Here is a 21,774-nt window from a genome sequence, read left to right on the forward strand (position 1 = left end):
GAGAAATATACTTGGAGCCTGGAAAGGTCAAGAAAATCTTCCCAGAGGGAGTGATAGTTAAGCTGGAATTTTAATACATGTTCTTAATTTAGTGCTAGAAGTCCCTAAACAAAGCCTTATGCTGAGAAGGGAGGCCAGACAGCCATGTATTCCTAATATCATGCAACCTAAAACAGCAGGCATTATTGGGGAAAAGGAGAGCTCCAGAGTGGGAGCAGGAGAAATGAGGAGACAGAGATCCATGAAGGTACCAGAAGGGACACAATGGTTTGCTCCAGAACAAACTTCTTTCTTTTACTCTGTTTGCCTTCATTTCATGTAGGATAAACATAATTCCTTCTCAAGTACCCAAAGTCCCACTGTAAAGTACCCAAATGTCTTTTCTGTTTATATCTATTAAACCTCTTATATGCCAGACTGGTTAAAAAGTAGCAAACAAGTTAAACAAGATCCTGGTCTTCTGGAACATACGGTGCATATTAGGCGATTAATAAATATTTGTTGACTTGAAAAACTAAAACACTCAGTAGTGGAACTGTTTATATTAGGAAAAAATCAAAGCAGACTAAATGGTATGTAGAGGTTACTCAGAGAAGAGATCCCATTGAAATGCGATGATGCAAGTAACTATCCCTCACCGTATAGTTTTGGGGGTGTTAAGGATGTGAAAGTTAAATGACGAAAATGGAGTTGGAATTTTGAAAAATACTCCTTATGATGACAGTGTACTCCGTATGATGACAGTGAATTTGGTTCTTCTATCAACCAAATTCAGTAGAGTAGTTAGCACATATAATGCAAAGAGAACTGGAAAGATCTAAGTTTCAATTCTATTTTACCTCTGTGACCTGCAAAAGTTATTTCTCTCTCAATTTGTTCGTCTTGAAGATGGAAGAATATGCTAACATTTCCTATTTTCCCTCCTTCTGCACCCTACTTCACTCTTCTCCATCCTGTTCTGAATCTTAGGAGGCTGAGTACACGGAGTGAATCAACAGGCTCTGTGGCTCTGGATTGGGTTCAGCTCCTCATGAGGAGCCAGCAGGAGACAGAGGGTGGGAGGGCTGGTTATTCCTTTCCATTGCAGGCTCCATCTTCAATAGCATTTTCCTTTGATTCCAGTAAATGCTCTCTTCCTGGGCCTTAGACATCAGGCTATAACTTTTCACTGATTCTCTGTTGCTTCTAGTCCCAGGCTACTTGTTGCTTTCTGCTAACAGGGCTCTGTAAATAGTCCCTTTATTAAATTTTCTACAAATTATCCAGTTTTACTGTGCCATCTTTTCCTGTTGATACAGACAACAATCATATTTGCCTCTCGCTAATGTAAACATTAATTTAAACTATGCAAAGGGCCCAGCACAATCCTTAGTATAAAGGAAGTGTTAGATAAATGCAGCTCTCTCACACTCCTCCTTCCTACAGAACACTCTGGCCTTCTTAAGGACATGGTACTAATCTATGCAAGTGTAGAGTCTGTGCCAAATGTGATTTTTTAATAGTTAAATAAGAGTCTTCTTTAAAAGGACTTTATTATCATAAGAGAAAACAGTTGTTCACACCAAGGTTGTTAGCAAATAAAATCAAGAAAATGCGCCTTTCAAAAAGTCATAGCAATGTGAAGAAATATGTCCTTCAACTATAATTTTTTCAACCAAAGTTAAATGTGTGCTTTATAATGATATATAATATCGCTCCTTTCAGAAACACATTCATACTCAGACTATGAAAGAAGGAAAGAATCACAAAGGAAAAAAAAAAGATTTATTTGACATAGATAACACTTTGTGGACACAAATTGCTTATAAAAATTTTGTTTTAGAGATAATTGATAGTATTTCTAGCTCAAGTTTCCTATAAATTTTGTGACAGGAAGAGTAACTGAGAATTAAATGTGACAGAATAGCTATTGAGAAATGACCGAGTTCCTTTTTTTTTCCCATAGGGCGATCATGGAAAAATGAAAAGTGTTCTTCCCTCGCAGTAGTGGCGATGAGGCCTGTGAGTTCTTCTGTCCTGGAATCCTTACCTTACTTACCTTCTGGAAGTAGGTAATAGCCAGAAGAAGTAATTGGCTATTGTGGGTGAGCTAAAAGGAATTTTCTGAACACATTTTTGTTATTAAAAGCTTAGATCTGTGTAAATAATTAAATTGGATTTCCAAAAGAGAAAATTAATCAGCAGAAGTACCGTGATTGAGGGTTGAAGAGGAGCCTTATGAGGTTGACACATCCCCTGAAGCCAGGAAGGCAGTAGAGTTCTGCTGTCTAGAGTGGCAGAGGCCAGGGCTCGCTGGCATGCAGAGCCTTTGACATGGTACAGCCCCGATGCAATGCTGGCCTGTGATTGGTGGGTTCTAAGAGTGGCTACATTCTCCACACCTTCTGGAATCTGATTCATTTTGAAATGTGACTTTGCAGTGCCTTTCATCAAGAAAGTCAAATTTATTTCTCCATTTCTTGCATCTGAGCTGAATTGTGACTTCTTCTAGCCATCATAATGCAGCAGAAGGAGTGCTGTGCCAGATGCAAATCTAGGCCTGTAGAGGCCTCGTATATTTCTGCTCTTTCTCTTAGAACCCTGAAATGCTGACATGTGTACAGATTAGAGATAGCCTATGAGAAGATGAGAGCCACATGGCCTGGTCCCCCTCACAATTCCCATCCAATAGCCAAGCAACCCCAAGAAGCAAAGCCACGTTGCTGACTTGTAGCTGACTGCAGAATTATGTGTGAATCCAACTGAGACAGAAAGAGTGTTCAACAACCCCAGTCCCAACTGTCAACCCACAGAATCATGAACTAAGAATGATCATTGTTTAAATCAGTAAGTTTTTAGGTTGTCTGTTATAACAGCAAAGCTAAGCGATACACTAATATGCTTGTAACCTTGGGATTTTGATCAGGATTCCTGTGATTTAGCTTGGCACAGGGAAAATGGTGCTACCTGCCTGCGAATGGGCCATGTTGACCTGAAAAAAAGAGCAGGATCAGTGATCATCAAAGATGTATAGTATTTACCATTCGACTGCCCTGCCTGTCTGCTAGGGTTCTTGTGTAATCGAAGGAAGAAGGAGGGAGAAACCTTTGACCTCATTCCTATCAAATCAGTTGATACTGAACTTTATTATTTTTCTAATTAATTTTAACTAATTAGAAAGTTTAATTTTATTAGAAAAATTTAATTGGGTTAAGTTTAATTTTAATTAGAAAAATAATAAAACTTTAGTCTATAGCTTAATTATTATGTCACATTTAAAAAATAATAAAATTGAAAATATTTTATAAGCCTCTATTTGAAAAAGTATTATATACTTCAACTCTCTTCAGATCTCAACATTGTTTCTCAACCAGCATATTAGAAATAACCAACAGATCACATATCTTTTTGGAAGAGGTTTTGGACTTTTGATTTAATGTGTGATAATTTCATGATTTTTGAGCAAAAGTTTGGTTAAGTTATGAGACAGCAAATAAATGTTCCAGCAGTGATTGTTGAAATGTATATTTACAAAGAACCCTGGCCTCAATGTCATGTGAATTACAGATTAGTCCTGGGTCTCTTATTAATTAATGCAATGTTAGGTGAGTTGTTACCAATTTTTGAAGCTTGATTTCTTTATCTCCAAACTTAGAAAGAAGAACTAAATAATCTTTAAGTTCCTTTGACAGTCTGCCAGTCTGTCTCTCATTCTACATTTACCACTGGATGACCTTCTTATCCAGAAGCATCATTTCCTTCTCCATAGAATTTCCTTGAACTAATCATTACTCTCCTCTACAAATCTTTACAGCAGTTATTAATAATAAGCGTGGGAAGGTAGCTAATCAGGCACTGCTTTGTGTTATCTCTGCAGCTGATTTCTTGTTATATTACCTGTTTTCTATCTCTGGTTTCCTGAACGAGTTTGGAGCCCCCTCGAGGATGAAGACAGAAGTGCTTTTTTGACTCTTCATTTTAAATTATAATCTGTAAATCTAAAAATAATTCAATGAAAATTATCGATACACATAAAATTGAGTTCGTTAATAAATTATAACATATTTTCACAGCAGTCTTTTCTCAATATTTGTCAGAGCCCTTCAACAGTATCGAATGACCCGTGGGGCTTGAGGTAAGTCATTTCATTTTTCTGGGATCTAATTTCTTATTCACAAAATGGGAGGATTGAGCTGGATTATCTGTAAGGTCCCTTCTTTGTGTTTTCATCTGACATGTTTTGAATGCTATGGAAGTTCAGAACAAATATTTGTCATGAACCTCATTCTTCTTCTAGCTGTACTTGGCTTTGAGGTATAACCTTAGTTTAGAGCTGTGAACACATAGCTCTAGGTACCTGGCTACTGAAAGCATGCAGGCTGACTATGAGAAGAACTCTGGCTGGGGGCCAACAGAATGCTTTTCTGTCTCACACCCTACCACTACCCTCCCACCCCCACCGGCAACACATACACACACACTCCACTCTCTTACAAGTCTTCCAAGAGATGTCATTTAGGGCATCTCTGTTCTGTTCAGGTGAGAAGCCTAGAGGTAGAAAGCATATTATCTAAATTACACATAGTTAAGTTGGGCTTTGATCATAAAATTGTTTTCAAAATTTGTAATAGATTTATAAGAGTAATTATTTTTTAAAAAGATCATGATAGCTATCTCTTTGGAAGTACACCATAGCTTAATAAAGATGTAGGTCACATAACCTTTACCCAAGGTTATCAATCTGAAACCTGTAGCTAAATAAATACTCTGTATGAAATGTGGAGATTATTGTTTAGTACTCTGTTTTTCACATAATTTGTATAATTATAATCTGTTTAATCTAAAACTGTCTTTTATGAGCTGGAAATATAATATATATATATACTTCACCAAATATCTGATTTGATACAAAGCTCCTTAGTAATTTCTAATGCATCAAATGAATCAGTATCTATCTGAAAATGCTGACAGTTTTTAAATGAAAACGTGTTGTATGAAAAAGACATTATAACCTAGCAATTCCAAGAGAGGACTGTGTGTAGCGTCCTTGTTCCCAAGCAAGGTCAACAGCAATGAAGTCTGGTAAAACTTCTTTGTAAGAGATTATAAAACATTTTTTTGAAGTAACATTACCTTTTATGAGAAAAATTATTGGTAGGAGTCTGGGCTTTGGAATCGGATAACCTTGAGCTTTAAATCCTGGCCCAACATCTTATTAGCTAGGTGTCTATAAGCAAAATACTTAACCTCTCCATTAATTTTCTTCTTTGGAAAATAAGGTTAAGTATAGTATCTTGAAATATTATTGAGGATTAGATGGAATAATATATACGAAGGGCCTACCACTGAGTAGGTATTGAAGAAAGAGTGGCTATCATTAAAAGTATCATATTTGTATTATAAAGAGAAAGTATCATTTTCTTTTCGTTCAACTGGAGTACATTTATTTATTTTTCACAAAGCACATTACTTATATTGATTATATTTGGGTTGGAAACTTCATGAACAGGAATGAGTTAAATGATTTTTCCTTTTAATTAAAAAGAAATCAGTGATATCATGGGGATGTTTAATTTCTTCCAAAGGGAACATGAGACAATCAATAGCATTTCTTGATACAAATGCTGCACAAAGTTGAAATCAAAGCCAGCACTAATACAATGAGTCAGACAGAGCTCGGGTCAGAAAAACCTCCTGCTTGGTTGGAAATGGTTTCAGAAATATCCGGGATTAGATACCCAGCCATATCCTTGCGCTGTGTATGTGAGTAAGGCTTGTGTAAGGGAGTAAGTGAATCCCCAGGGGCTTCCTTATCTCTTATACCAAATCCCAGATATTTTATTTTTCAGTGTAATTACTAACAGGGAGATGGTAACAGTAATGAAAACGAAATGTCTATTGCTATTTTTTACTCAACCAACATCACTATTACTAATAAACACTAAATTAACTATCTTTTTTCTTGGCTCTGTTTTAGCCAAATAAATTATCCCCATTTGACTCTACTTGATAGACGTTTACTGTTTAATAGAGCTGACACAGACATGGACTGATAACGACAAAGTGAATAATAAGTAAACTAGATGAATAAAAACCCCATAAATACTACTAAATATTAGATAAACACAGGGTAGCAAAAAGCCAATCAACAACGAATAGCAATGTGGAACAATGAAAAGAAAACTGAACCTAAAGAAAAACATTTAAGAGTTCTCATCGCACCTATTTCTCTAATGATCTATGTGACCCTAGGTAAGTGACCTTTCTGGAACTCAGGACCTTTCAGCCTGCTCTACATTCTAATATGGAAGGTGCTTATGTTATAGACTATCATTTACTGCCTTCTGTTAACTATATCTTGCCATTTAAAATCTTTTTCATATTAACTAACCCCAGATTCATTATGTAAGTGGAGAAGACTTCTTTCTTTCCCTGTTTCCTCAGTAAGATCCATGGTATTCTAACTTTTGGGTAGTTCTTTAATTTTTAAGATTTTTGATTGCTATTAAATTACAGAGATCCTTGAGAATGAGTAAATTTTAAAATAATTAGACATTTACATTTCAGTAAAATTGCAAACGGGAAAAAGCAGCAAGCTGTATCTTATAGTCCCCCTAATGCTCTGTGGTAGAGACTACCAGCTGTCTCCCAATACCCATTCTTCTCTTCTTTTGTAACAGAATTGCTGATTTTCAGCTGGGCACATACTCTCCCAAAATAAGGACTACATTTCCCATCCTCCTTTGCAACTAGGTATGACAATAAGTTTAACTTCTAGGCACTGTAATATAAGAGCACCGGTGCACTTAAAAAGATGGGGAAATATCCTTCATCATTTGTTCCTTCTTGCCGCCTAGAATGTGGATGTAAGAGCTGGAGCTCCAGCAGTCATCTGGTGACCTTGGGAGTGAAACTCTTAGATGGTGGTATGATTTCAAATGAAGCTAAAGTAGTCTTGTTCTGACTTTAGAGAGATAATCAGTTACAGTCTACCTTGTTTGTTTAGTTGATCCCTGCCTAGGGTATTTTTTTTTTTACTCCCTCTACCCACTTAAATATCCAAAAAAGACATGAGAAACATGACAGAACTAAGTTTTCCAAAAACTTTTGCAACTTTAAAATTTTTTTTTTACCAACAAAACTCAGTTCTTCTATAAGTAAGAGACATACTGGAAAACTGAGGAGGTATATATCATGTTAGTAAAATGTCAAAAAAGGATGGACTTCTCAAAGCATAGTAAATCCATTACTATTTAACATTCGTAATATTCAGATATGTTCTCTGAGAGCAGACTCCTTGAACTCTGAGAATTTTAGGTGATGCTAGTACAAAAATTACAGGAAATTCTTCTAAAGAAAGACAGCTCTAAGTAGCTGTGCGATTTTTTATTATTAAATGCCAAATAGCAGTGGCGGGCCTGGTTAGTACTTGGATGGGAGACCATCTAGGAAGACCAGGTGCTGTAGGCGTAAAAAAAATTAATTAATTAAAAAAAATTAAAAATTAAGGATTGTAAGCTGACAAGGTCCTTGCAATTTGTGAGGTCAATCAAGGGTTGCCTCGCCTAAAAATTTATATATATATATATATATATATATATATATATATATGCCAAATAGTTATATGCATATAAGTGTATTATTTTTTGGTACTTCCTCTGGAAAAAAATTATAAAGAGGTGCACCTTTACATAGACCTTTTAAAAAAATTGCAGAAGTTTTATTTCTAATAAGCTGTTGACATGAAGCATACTGATATCGGATTACTTTTTACCTTTTAATTTTTGTTGTTAGCTAATTTAGATGCAGTTGTCCTAACCATCACATAATCCCAGCTGAGAGGAGCACTTTAAAATGTATTTTCTGAGTAGTTATAAAAATATTTATCTAGATTGATATCACATTACATTTTCACTGATTGCAAGATTAAAAGGCAGATCTTAGATTTCTTAAAACAAAGACAAAAACAAAACCCTAAAATTAATGGGAAATAGTAGGTCCTCAATATATTGTTGTTACATTATTGAGTTGATCTGTGAAATTTTTAAGGTTTGTATCTTTGAAAAACTCTTACATATAAATTCTTTTAAGGCAGAGTTTCTTGAATTGTGGCATAGGACCACTTACATCAGGATTGCTGGAGTGTTTGTTAAAATGATAATTTCCAGACGCCTCATCATCACATCTAGTGAATCAGAATCTCTACAGAGGCTTTGAGAATATTTATTTTAACCCCTCTCAGGATAAAAACCACCGATAAAAGGCATTACTTAAAAAATAAAAAAGAGAAAAAGAAACCTTCCCTAAATTTTTTTAAAGCACATATAAGTTTCAGAACCTTCGTTCTACTGCCTTGTCTAATACAATGAAGTTTCAAGCTGATTCAAGTTATTACTTTCATGTCTCTGTACTAATATGAAGTTCATTCCTTTTCCACTCTGCCTCCAGTAATAAACGTTTTGACTTGCCAAAGGCAGGATAATTACTGGACTGATTAACGTTTACTCTTAAGGGGAGAGGAGTATCTGTAAATGGGTATAGAGAATAATTCACACGAATCAGTCAACTGAGGGGAGAAGATGAATGTAATAAAAGGACAGTTCGGAGATTTCAAAACCATTTTTGAAGTAGTCTGGGAGAAGTACGATTATAATGTAAGGAATGACTCTGTGTTAAAGAAAGGACAGGATAACTTAATAGGGGTCCCCTATCTCATTCTGCGACGGTGCTTCTGGGCTCTGGTGATGAATGTGTTCATTTTATGTGACTTGCTTTGGGTAAATAACCAGTGCCCTATCAGCTCTCCGGCCCTGGGCCAGCAGCGGCTGTGTGTGCGCGCTAATGACGGTGGAAGGTGCCTGGGGGAGGATTTGGGAGGGGCTACCCAGCACGATCGCGCTCCTGGCACTTCCTAAGAGACTCTCAGCTCTTTCTCTGCAGCTGCCACTTAAAGACTCCACGCTTTCCCTCCCGAGGAAAGAAGCTATTTATCTAAGTCAGCTGTTCGCCACATTCCTTATTTTTCCCTCCGCCAGTCGCAACCTCCACCCCTTCTATTGTTGTGGGTTTAGCCCCGCTTCCTGCGTAAGACCCTAACCTCATTCGTAGAAGAAGGGATTACTGAGAATTTTGGAAACTCAACTTGCAATGGAGCTATACGGAAAGGTAAGTAGAGGGAGTCCCTTTACATGCTCTGCACAAAACCTCGATTTGACCGACTTTAGGGTGTGTGTGTGTGTGTGTGTGTGTGTGAACGCGCGCGCGCCTTCTTAATGCAATTGTGCAAGTAAGCCACTTTATGCGTGTGGTATTCATCGTCTTTCTTCCCCATGTTTGTTTAATGTGATTGTAAAACCACCCACTCTGCCTATGGAGATATATAAACTTTCCCGATTCTGGATGGGGAGGTGTAGGGCGGAGAGCCCCAGAACACAGCGCAGTGTTCGTTTGTATCGGTAATTAGCACAAGGTAAGTGCGTTTCCTAACATGGAAATCACAATCTAGTTTTGGAATGTGATAGGTAGAAAACAAAAAATCTCCCGCTGAGAAGAGCTGGGGTCACTTCTGCCTGCACCTTGTGAGAAAATGGGCTGGAAAGCTGGAAGGAGTAATAACCAGAAGCGATTCCAAAGGCGAAAGGAGGCTCCGCGGCCGATTCCGACTGGAGTAGGCACTCTGTTTAAATACTGGCTTGCCGGGAATTGTAGTTCACGGCTCGTGGGTTTACAGTGAAGCTCGGGTTAGGCTGAACTACAACTCCCAGGAGGACAAGGGTCTCCCAGCCAGTACGCGTGTGCGGCGCCAGAAGGGGACAGCTCCAGTGCTGATATTGGAGCCGGTTAGCGAAGCCAAAGAGTGCAGAGCGTGGAGCGCGCGGACTGTGCAAGCTTGACCCGGCGCCGCGGCCGGCGCTGTCTTAGCCAGACAGAAAGGACATTTTGAGAACAATGAGACACGAAGCTCCCATGCAGGTGGGTCTATACAGAAAGTATGGCCTCGAGAGGAATCGAGAGAGATGCTCTCACCCTCGGTCCAAGCACAAACTGTTTCTGATCTAAGGGAAGGTCCAGACGGCCACCCGCGAAGATGAGGCTCTGACTAGGTCCTGGGGACAGAGTTGGGTTTCTCTACGCTTCGTGGAGCTGTAATTGGGGCAGTATGGATGAGGGATAGGGTATTTATTATCTTCCCAGGCTCCACAAGAAGGGTGAGACTGTCTGTCTAAAATGTTATTCCGAGCAAACAAAAGTCAGGGAAACGTGCAATATTGTATTGGCATTGATCTTCCCTCCTGGCTTTCCTGGTTTGTGAAAGCGGTGCAAACGCACGGACTTAAACATAGATTCCGGGTTTGGAGCTCTCTGCTGGAGTCGGGATAGAGCGAATTCACGTTAAGAAAGGAGAAGCCAATGTTTGAGTCCTCAAAGTCCCCTTTCTTCAATTAGGGCCCTAATCGTATCAGCGGAAAATAGCAAGCACGATGGGGCTTGGCTCATCCCAGAGGTGTCCAGCCTTTTATCGCTGTATGCACAACTGGTTTACTCCCGCGTTTCAGAGACCCCGTTCTGAGCTTTATTGAGTGATGTGCCCATTTGTTGTTTGCTTCCTTCGACTCCGGTTCCTGTGCCTAAGCATCTTGATTAAGTTTTGTTTTTAAGTAGAGATGAGTGATGCTTTCTTGTTCGTATGTACAACCAGTGAACGCTAAACATCAGCCTGTGTTTCATTAACCAAGTAGAGTGATCCTATTGCGTAACAGAAAGGCACTTTATGAATGGGGTTGGAGGAGAATGGTACACACCATTTGGGACGAGTTCTCTCTCTTGAGAACTCATCTCTGCTGCCAATTTCAACGGTATGAATACTTGACTTTAATTCTTGCTTAAACGTTTTCCAACGATTTTCTTCATGAATCAAGGACTTTCAACATATGCATCTATTTGCTTTTAGTCTATTTTATGGGTTATGTATATTAAGATATACACTGACTGGACTGTTAAATGAAAAAAAAATCTGTAGAATTTAATTGTTTGTTGAAGAATTATATAATAGAAGCCCTCAAATTACCTTATGAGTTATTGAAATTTTGATTTGTTCCAGAGAGAGCGGCCCCATTGTGTATTTCCTAATACCTCCGTTTGTGACTTAGCTTTTCATTACAGACCTGATATGAAAAGAATCTGGACAGACAATAAAGGTACAGGCTGTTGCAATCAAGATATATTGCCTTCTGATAATTTTCCATTACTGGAGATACTGCCAGGAGCCAATTGGCTAAATTAATCATATTCGATTATAAGTAAACATTGACAATAGACTTTAAAAGTAGATTGTTAGTATTTAAGTCAGCCCCATATAGGCACTGAAGTCTTTCTGTCAAAATAAATTATTAAAAAATTAACCATGCTGCACCTTGATTTTTATTTTCATATGTGTTACTTAGAATGTACAGAAGAGTCATTAAAATGTTACAAAATTGAATGAAATTAATGACTTAGGAAATATTTTAAATAATTTTATATTAACTATGTAGTAGGCACTGTAATTACCTATTTTACTCAGAACTTTAATGAAGAAATAATCTAAAAATAGATAATAAAATTAATTTGTTTCTGGATGGAGTTATTTTCATATTTATTGTGTACTCTATTCATTGGACTAGATTTTTTGAAATTTAACCATGTAGACACCCAGGTGCTATCATGAATGATATGTATATTTTAAGAAATCAAAGACTGTTTTTTTGTAGTATATTTAATTAAAGCCCATTAATTGATTCAATTTAATGGGTAAACTGTTGTTATGGTGACTCTCTCTTTATTATTGTCAGATTTGCAAACATATATAATGATAAGAAGAATAAAAACTGTAACCATAGTTTATAAAAAGTATACATATTTTTTAAGTGGCAAGTAATGTCTCAGCACCCTTACTTCTGAATCATAATCATATTCCAGGTGACTTCGATATATGAAAATGCAACAAAAGTAATAGCTGACATTTCTTTTTTTTCCCCCATTTAAAGACTGAACTTCATTATTATTTTAGGTTTCTGGAAAATGAGTGGCAAGCAAAACTTTATAATTGCATCATCCTAAGAGATTCTTTTCTACATTTAAAAATATTTAATCCATTTGTCGATGCAAAATAAAACAAGCCCTTTAATTACTGATGTCCTAATTTACTTACATGTTTTCTTAAATCAAAAGAATCTTTTTAAAAATGATATAATGTCTTTTAAAAGGATTTGATGTGCTTATATCTTGATGTTCTAGTCAAGGTAATTGTCTTTGATATATGCATATTTTCTGAAGGATATTGCTCTTTGAGTTGATGCACAATGAGGGATAATAATTGTTTTTTATAGTGACTATTAAAATAATATACTGATAGTCTTTGATATAAGTATTTCTTTTGTAACTAAATAACTAGGAATAGCATTTGGTAAGTATTCCAAATGATGGGTTTAGAATTTCAATGGAGAAGATAGTCATTTTGTGCTATTCAGTGTATCCATAAATCTTGAGGGCCAAATGAAATAGATAATAACACTGCTCATGACTTGAGGGAAAGACTCTGATGTACAAATTGTCATTTGATTCATCATCCCGACTTACCAATTCCAGTTTATCTAGTACTTTGTCTGTGCCAAGCACTGTGCCTTACATGCAGACCTCTTTGTGTGTGTGAGTGTGTGTAAAATATAAAACAGTCTTAAAAGTCAGCATTATTAATTACAGGTAAGATAACTGTAGCTTATTAAGATGAAAGAACTTTTCCAACATAGTTGATTCCAGATTCTGCCAGATCTCTGTCTAGAAAGCCCATGCCTTTCCTTTATTATTTTGGGTTCCCCAAGAAGACAAAAAAGGGTGGTGTAAAGAGTGAGGGCACTATCGATATGAATTGATTCATTCATTTGGTTCAAAAGAAAAAAAAAGTATCTTTTGTTTATAAAATAAACTTGAGAAAACTAAACTAAATATTGAGAAGGACCAATATTTTAAAAAATGGCTTGCTTTGTGTCTCCTGGATTTGAATTTTTGCAGGTCTACTTATTCTCTTTTAGAACCAGAGTTGAGTCTATTGTCTCTAATTAAGTGCTTAGTCTTCAGTTTTGTTATCCACAAGCTTTTAGGTCATTTCATAAATGCAGAGCCTTCTGATTATTTGGGAAACTTCAAAAAAAAAAAAAACAACTACCCAATATACGGAGCAGAGAGCAAAAAGGGGGCAGGTTATTTGGCTAAAAATAAGGACTGAAGAGAGAATATAGATGTAGGCTGAATATAAAGTTGACCTGAAAACCATAATTAATATTAAATATAGCCATGCTGTATACAAAAACAACTTACAAAGAAATGAAGTCTAAATAGCATTGTTTCATTTGACTATGGAAAATACATGGCATTCTTGCATTTCCTTATTGTTGAATTTCTGACAATATCGCGCCTCAATGATAATCCCTTTATCTTTATAATAAATGGAAATTTAGTCCTTATTACTTAGAGAAACAAAGAAAACCCCTAGTTGACTTTAGAAGAACAAGAACTTTCTTATTCCATTTGAGCAAATTTTTGAAATATCCATCTTTCTTCTGTAAAGGAAAGTAGAGGATAGAGAGAGGAATTAACCTGTACTAAAAATAAACTTCTGTGGTATAAATATGATTTTCTATTTACACTTTTCTGTCCTAGAAGTTGTGGATTTATTACATGTGCAACCACAATTTTCTTCTGCCATTTTAAGCTTATATTGGAACTAGAAATTCCTTTCCTGACCATTATATTCCAAGAAGAAACTATATTTTTATACTGAGGAATGGGTTTTCCTGCAGTTGTTCTGGAGGAACCATCTTAGAAGGTCACATTTTATCACCAAGGGTACTATCGTCTGCAAAAATTAGATCTTTTAGATTTATTTGGAATTATATAGATTTTTAGCATTTTCATTTGTTTATTTAAAGTTTTTTTGAGATATTTGTATACATTGAAATTCATAAATCTTAACTATTTGATGAACTTTGATAAATGGACATACCTTTTTTTTAACACACACTACTATAAACTGGAATATTTCCAATCAACCCAAAAAGTTCCTTCATTCATGCTCTTTTTCCAGTTAATCCACTGACACAATGAAGTCAACTTTTTTCACCATAAATTAGTTCTGTTTATTCTAGAACTTCACATAGCTCTGTAAAACACAATATGGACATATAGTAAAACATGCAGTATGTACTCTTGAGTCTGGCTTATTTTGCTCAAAATAATGTAGAGAGGATTTGTCCATATTGTTGCATTTATCAATGATTCATTTTTTTTATTAGTGCATATTATACTATTGTATTAATCTATCATACTCTTTAAATCCACTCTCTTGTTGACGGACTTTGAGTAATTTTCCATTTGAGGCCATTTTGATGAAGGCTATAATATGATCATGTTTGTCTCTTTGAAATGTTTTCATTTCTCTTGGATAAATGCCTAGAAGCAGAATTGCTGCGATAAAGGGTATATGTATGTTTAACTTTATACAAAACTGAAATTTTTAGTCAAAGTGGTAGTACCATTTTACATTCTCACTAGCAATGTCTAAGCATTCCAGTGATTCTATATCCTCAATAATGTATGATGTCAGTGGCCTTTTTAATTTTAGTGACTTCAATGGATGTTTTGTGGTATCTCGTGATTTAAATTTGCATTTTCTTGATGACAAATGACGTTTAGCATATTTTCATTCGTTTACTGGCTATTTGTATATCTTTTGTGTCTGTTTAGCCTTTTTTCTGTTATGGAGCTGCCTTTTCATGGTTTAGTTGCAGGAGATCTTTATATAATTTTGAAACTAGTTCTTTAAATATATTTAAGAATATTTTCTGCCAGTCTGTGGCTTAAATACTCATACTCTTAATAGTGCCCTTTGATAAAATTTTTTTGATTTTGATGAAATCTAGGTTATTAAATATAGATGTGATTGTACTGTACTCTACACTTCCTTTTTTCTCTTTGTCTTGACTGTGTCCTGAGACCTAGCTACATTTTTATTTATTATTTCTGTTAGATTTTTTTTTTTTTAGATTAAAAAAAAGATTCCTTAAGGATTTCTACATAAATAATCATATCATTTGCAAATTGAAGCTGTTTACGTCTTCCTTTCTAATGTTGGGGGTGATCACATAGTTTATCTCCTTTTTTCTGTTGGGTTATATTGATTGCTTTTGAGTTAATCTGGTATTCCTTAGATAAACCCGTTAGTCATGATGTAGTGTTCCTTTTTTGTATTACTGGATTCGGTTTGATTATATTTCCTTGAGGATTTTTGCATTCAAGTTCATGATGGATATTGGTCTATGATTTTCTTCTAATGTCTTTATGAGGTTATAATATTGGAGTTATGCAGGCCTCATAAAATAAAGTGAGAAGTATTCAAAATTTTTGCCTGTTTTCTAGGTGATTTTGGTGTGTAAGATTGATATATTTTGGTCCTTAAATTGATAGCATTTAGTAACGAAGCCATTGGAGCCTATAGTTCTCTTTTTGGAACAAAATTTTTTAACGAGTTCAACTTTTTTGATATACATATATCTGTCATCCAACTGCCTATCCTATCTATCTACTAACCTACCAACCTACCTACTCTATCTATCCATCTATCATCTATCTCCCTTTAGTATACTGTGGTAGGCAGAATGGCATCACCCCCAACCCCTGCCAAAAAAAAAAAAGATGTCTGTGCCCTAATCCCTGGAATATGTGAACAAATTAAGCTATATAATGAAAGAGACTTCACAGATAAAATTAATGTTATGGAACTTTAAGGAGATTAATTTGGATTCTCATGTGGGTCCAATCTAATCACATGACCCCTTATAAACAGAGGATTTTCTTTTGCTGGATTCAGAGAGATGTGGTAGAAGGGAAAGTCAAAGGCTTGATGCATGAGGATTGTTGGCTTGAAAATGAAGAAGGCAAGGAAACAGGGACCTCATTCCTACAACCACAACCAACTGAATTCTATCAATAACCTGAAAGAGCTTGGAGGTGGAATCTTCCCCAGAACATCCAGAGAGAAACCCACCCCAGCTGACGCATTGATTTTGGACTTCTGATTAATGCCTGAGAAGAGTGAGCAGAGGATCCAGTTGAGTCACACTGTGTCCAGACTTCTGACTCAATAAATAATAATTGGGCGTTATATTAAACATTCATTATGATAGCAATAGAAAGCTAATTATGCACATACAAAATTTTCCATTTCATCTGGAGTCAGTTTTGGTAAATTATGTTTTTCACCTAATTTTTCAAATTTATTGACATAAAGGGTTCAAAATATTTTCTTATACTTTAATTTCTCTGGGATCTGTAACAATATCTCCTTTCATTCCATTATGGATAACTTGAATTCTTTCTCTCACCAGTCTCATAGATGTTTACCAATATTATTAATGTCTTTAAATAACCAACTTTTGCCTTTGTAAACTTTTCTGTTGTTTATTTTGTATTTTATTGAATTGGGATTTTAAAAAATAACTATTCCTTATACTTCAGTAGAACTTTTCTTTCTCAAGCTTCTTAGAGTAGAAATTTAGATCACTGAGTATGTATCTTTTTATTTAATAAATATAAACATTTAAAATGATAACTCTCCCTCTAAGTACGACTTTAGTTGACTCCCACCAATTTCTGTGTGTACTATTTGCGTTATATTTTATTTCAAACTATTTGCTCATTTTCTTATGATGTTTTTCTTAATCCAAGGGTTTAGAAGTATGTTGTTTAATTTTCAAATACCTGTGTTTTCTCCAGATATTTTATTGATATTGATGTCTATTTAAATTCTATTGCTACCAGAGAACATATTCTTTAAGATTTTAATCTTCTGAAAACTTCTAGACTTGTTTTCAGGCCAGTATGTAGTCTAACTTCATGGACATTCCATGTGCCTTGTGCATGCTTTGTGCTGCAGTTGTGAGGTGAATGGTCTATAAATGGCAATTAGGTCATGGTGTTGTGTGGTGTTGCTAAGGTCATCTATATGCTTATTGATTTTTTGTCTAGTTTTTCTAACAATTATTGAGAAAAAGATTTTAAAATCTCCAACTATGATTGTCAATTTATCTATTTCTTTTAGTTCTTCCAGGTTTTGCTTCCTATATTATGAACTTATCAGGTACACACACATTTCTAATTGTATCTTCCTGAAAAATTTTTCTTTCTATTATTATTAAATATCCCTTTTTATCTCTGGCAATACTTCTTGCCATAATAGTGTTTTCATAGTATTTTATATGTATAATATAGGCATATATGTTATAAAGGTTTATAATTTTACTTTCAACTTATATGTATCTTTATAGCGTGAAACTTCTAGTCAGAATATAAGTTGGCCTTGCATTTTTAATCCAGTCTGGGAAATCTCTGCTGAAAAATTGGAATTTTTATTCCTTTTCATATGTTTCACTTATCAATAAGGTTAACTTTAAAGCTACTTTTTTGCCATTTGTTTTTTTTATTTATCCTGTTTTTTTGTTCCTCTGTTTCCTCTTTCCTGCCTTCTTTTGCTTAATTACTTTCTAAATACTTTCAAATATTTTAATTCTTCTGCTGGCTTTCTAACTATACATTTTTTTGCATTTTTTAGTTTTTACTCTAAGGATTATAATATGCATCTTCAACTTGTTATATAGTCTACTTAATATTGTATTACTTTACATAAATATGGTAGCTTTACTTACCTCATCCTTTGTGAAATATTGACATATATGTTGCATCTGCATTTTTTAAAAATAACCAATACAGTTTTATAATTTTAGCTTTGAACAATATATGTATTTTTTTAATTAAGAGAAGAAAAGAATAAAAAAGAAAAAAATATATATTTATGTTTGCCAACCACCTTTTTGCCATTTCCTATGTTCTTCCTGTAGATCTGAGTTTCTATCTGGTGTCATTTTCTTTTAGTCTAAACAACTTCCTTTAGCATTTCCTGTAGTAAAGATCCACTGGCAACAAATTCTCTGTTTTTGTTCATCTGATAATTTTTTTATTTTGCCTTCATTTTTGAATGATAATTTTGCTGCATATAAATTTTTTGTTGATTTTTTTCTTTCAGTACTTTGTTTCATTTTCTGTGACCTACATTATAACGTGAAGTCAGTTGTTCTTCATATTATTGTACCCTAGTTTGTAATATGTAACTTTTTCTTTTCTGTTTTCAGGATTTTCCATTTACCTTTGAATTGGAACAGTTTAACTATGATATGCCTAGGTGTAGTTTTCTTTATATGTAGTTAGCTTAGGGATTTGAATGTGCTTCTAAGATATATAAGTTTATGTTTTTCACATTTGAAAAACATTTAGCCATTATATCTTCAAATGTTTCTCTATCCCATTCCCTTTTTCTTCTGAGACTCCAGTTACATGTATCTTAGACTTCAGATATTGTTCCACAAATCACCAAGGTTCTGCTCATTTTTTCTTAAATTTTTCCTTCTTTCTGTCAATTGTACCATTTCTGTTGATTTATCTTCGATTTCATTGACTTTTTTCCTGTCATCTGCAGCTTTTTGTTAAGCCTACTGTGGTACTGTTCATTTTACTTATTGTACTTTTCCTTTATGCTCAATGTTAGCTACTTTTTACATGAGAAGCTTGCCATGTTGCCAAGTAAAGATTGGTGTACTCTCTTGGGATGACATATTTGAGTATTGGAAAAGTGTAATAGGATTCATTTACAGTAGTGTGCAGAATCGAGAAAGCGCAGTGAGCTTCTTATAGAAAAGGTGATATAGTAATGTAAATAATAGTATGAGTGCTTTGATTATTCTTTATATACTGCCGAAAGATTTATGTTTATATTTTAATTTCTATAATTTATTTGCATTCTATGATCATTGTTTTTGTAATGCTATAATTTTCTTTGTGTTTTTCAAATAAAATTGTGGGCTTCATGACACTATAAAATTTTAACAAGGTGAAAATTGTAAAAATAAGGTAATTTTAAAAATTGCTTTCTTTTGCCAATTAATATATTCCTTAGCAGCATTAACAAAATACTTTTCCAACACCAACATGTTTCAGATTGGTTTGAAGCATTAGTCAATTTTATTGGGGGTCATGAAATATTTTTCTGTCCACTGAAACCATAGGGTTGATATTCTAAGTCTTCAGTTGCCTACTGAATGATAAAGAGGCAGAGTCAGTAATTCCCTGATGCACTTTTCTGTAAGATGATTGGATTGAGTCTAGTACTAGGAATTTAGGACTAGCAAGCTGAAAAAGTCTTATTCTGTGCCTGCTAGGCCTCCTACACTCTCAGCTTTTTATTGTCTCAAAACCCAAATCATAATGTAACTTTAAGAGATGGGGCGTTGAGCCTCTCATTATTAGTCAGACTGCTTTTAGTTTAACTTTAGCTCATCAAGGGTGTTTACTTATTAGTCATCTAGTGGCTCTGATGCATCCAGTGGCTCTGAGTCTCATCAGCGAGAGAAACTTGCAAGCCAAAACTGATGAATAATTTCTTTTCAAATGGCCGTAGCTTGAGGAACCTTAAGAGCTTGAAGAAAGGATGCGTTAAGTATCAATTAGCAAACTATGACTCTCACAGGACACTCATCTGGTGTTAGCAATAAAAGATCTCTTTTCTTTTGAATGTTTAATTCACTGAGTACCTATCTGAGTGGTAGGGCTGATGAAAGGGACAACAGAAACATAGCACACCTGTGTGTGTGAACGTTCCTTTATAAGTGTGCATGGGCGGACTCGTTCTTTGTAGTAAATAACAGTAGCTTTTGAATGAAAAAGAAGGGTGATTATAACTAGAAAAATGGCTCCATAAAGCATTCTAATTGGTGGACCTGCACAATCTGGAAACACAAATATGTAGGCTGCTAACTACCGAATTCCTCAAGAATGGTACAGATAGTCCCTTTGTTTCATAAGTGTGTGGACAGTGGGACGTTTGCTCCTGCACATAACCTACTTTGATGAATGGAATGAGGGAAGAAAAATGTCAAGATTTGTAAGGAATATTTGTAGCAAATCTTGAGGCTTAAATATTTAAGGACTTAAATATTTAAAAATAATATTTAATTTTAAAAATGTTTAACGATGAACATTTCTTAGGAAACACATGTACTAATATTAAAATTTAGGCTTTTTTGTCCTTCAGTGAGAATTTTCAGAGTATTTTACTGGGTTATTTTTAAAAGAGGTTTTTCCTTGTACTGAATAGTACTAGGTATGTCCATTACGTTTAATTTTTATTTTCTTGTCAGGAAGAGATACTATTGCAAGAGACATTCATTTCGTGGTTTTAATTTGGGCACTGCCTCCTGTAGCTGTTGGGTGCTTTCTTATATAGTAAAGGAAAGTAAAGTCTAACCTTGTGTTAATTTTAAAAATAACTGATATAGAAAGTCAAGGCCACCTTCCACAGAGCTGAGAGAGAAGAGGAGAATACGCTCTGAGAACACTATTACTGCTTCTTACTAGGTCGTACCTTATTGTCTGACAGGGAGCTCAGAGTGAGTTATATCACCAGCCCTCAGAAGGTTCTGGCTCTTATCGGGGTAGAAATAACACAGTCCTCAGCATTCAGCTTGTCTGGGTAGGTTGGGCATTCTAGGGTATAGACCCTCTCTGCAGAGTCGGCATTATGGTGAGGAGATTTATTTTCACTATTAGCAGAAAGGGTGTCAGTGAAGACAGCAGCTAGTAGAGAGCTCTGCGATTCCTTTTCCACATCCTGTGGATATAGGCCTGAATGTCAGAGTACTCAATGTCTCCTTACATACATCCCTGAGGGCTTGACGGTGTACACCTACCTTGGCTTCTATGTGGACATTGGTTAACACAATGAATTCCAAATCTGATCGATTAAAAGAATTATACGAAGGCTTTAAAAATTACACATACTTGGCCCCACCTTAAATATTTAAATTATGCCGAATTCAGGTGGAGGTCCTATGTTTGGAAATCTTGGATCTATGAGGATTTCATTTTGTATTCCTTAATAATAGGGTTTCTAACTAGAGAGAGTAGGTATTTGAGATCATTGTGTCTGCTATTTCTCGCTACCAAGAAATGATAAGAAGGCTTATGTATATTTTATCCACGATCATGAGAAAAGTTTTAAAGGTTTCTTTACATTTGTTGCTAAGAAAGAGGCCTTTTCATTTTTATAAATTGACTCTCTGCATATAGGAAGTGTGAATGTCAAAAACAATTGTTAAATATATTTATAACTTAATTTTGTTTTAATAAAATTGTATACAGGGAAGAGGGCTGCTTGGCTATTTGGGGTCAGGGAGAGATGTGGGGCTTGGACTTTCAGCTGATTCTGTTTGCATGCCCTGATCATACCCAGGGTGACCAACTATTCCAGCTTGTTGGGTTTTGCACTGAAAGTCCTGCTGTGTCCTAAGAAACCCCTCAGTCTCAGGCAAACCAGGAGAATTGACCACTTAGCCCTATCCCATAATCAAGACATCTAGCATATCCAATTCTAAGGCTATTCCAGGCTCCGCAGTGTAAGGGTTCTTGTGGACTTCCCTAGCAGGCTTAGGATTCCCTTTCTCCAGCTACTCACTTCCAAATCTCAAACTTTGACCTCTTTTTTCTACTTCTCTATGCCTATATCGAATTTTACGTTTGTTAAAATCCTTTGCCATTATTTTAGAGAAGTTTGAGGGAAAGGATGGAGATAACCACCATGTATGCAAGATAATACATATTTGTATTTCTATGTTATATATAATATTTTATATGTATAGATGGAAGCCTTTTAAT

The 21,774-nt window shown here is 35.2% G+C and overlaps 1 protein-coding gene across 2 annotated transcripts in view; it reads left to right on the forward strand.

Annotated features, from left to right (window-relative positions):
• Positions 1–8,853: 8,853 nt before the first annotated feature.
• RAB3C (RAB3C, member RAS oncogene family) overlaps positions 8,854–21,774 on the forward strand; it is a 233,697-nt gene continuing 220,776 nt past the window's right edge. Inside the window, exon 1 of one of the 2 annotated variants that reach the window (XM_039869985.1) lies at positions 8,854–9,144. In XM_039869985.1, the coding sequence (XP_039725919.1) occupies positions 9,127–9,144 (18 nt within the window). In that variant the 5' untranslated portion in view covers positions 8,854–9,126. Of the gene's footprint in view, positions 9,145–9,801; positions 9,952–21,774 lie in introns of those variants that run through there. The other variant, XM_039869984.1, reaches the window with a different exon arrangement.

The sequence above is a fragment of the Pteropus medius genome, unplaced genomic scaffold (assembly GCF_902729225.1).
Source record: "Pteropus medius unplaced genomic scaffold, Ma_sr-lr_union100, whole genome shotgun sequence".
Taxonomy (NCBI): Eukaryota; Metazoa; Chordata; class Mammalia; order Chiroptera; family Pteropodidae; genus Pteropus; species Pteropus medius.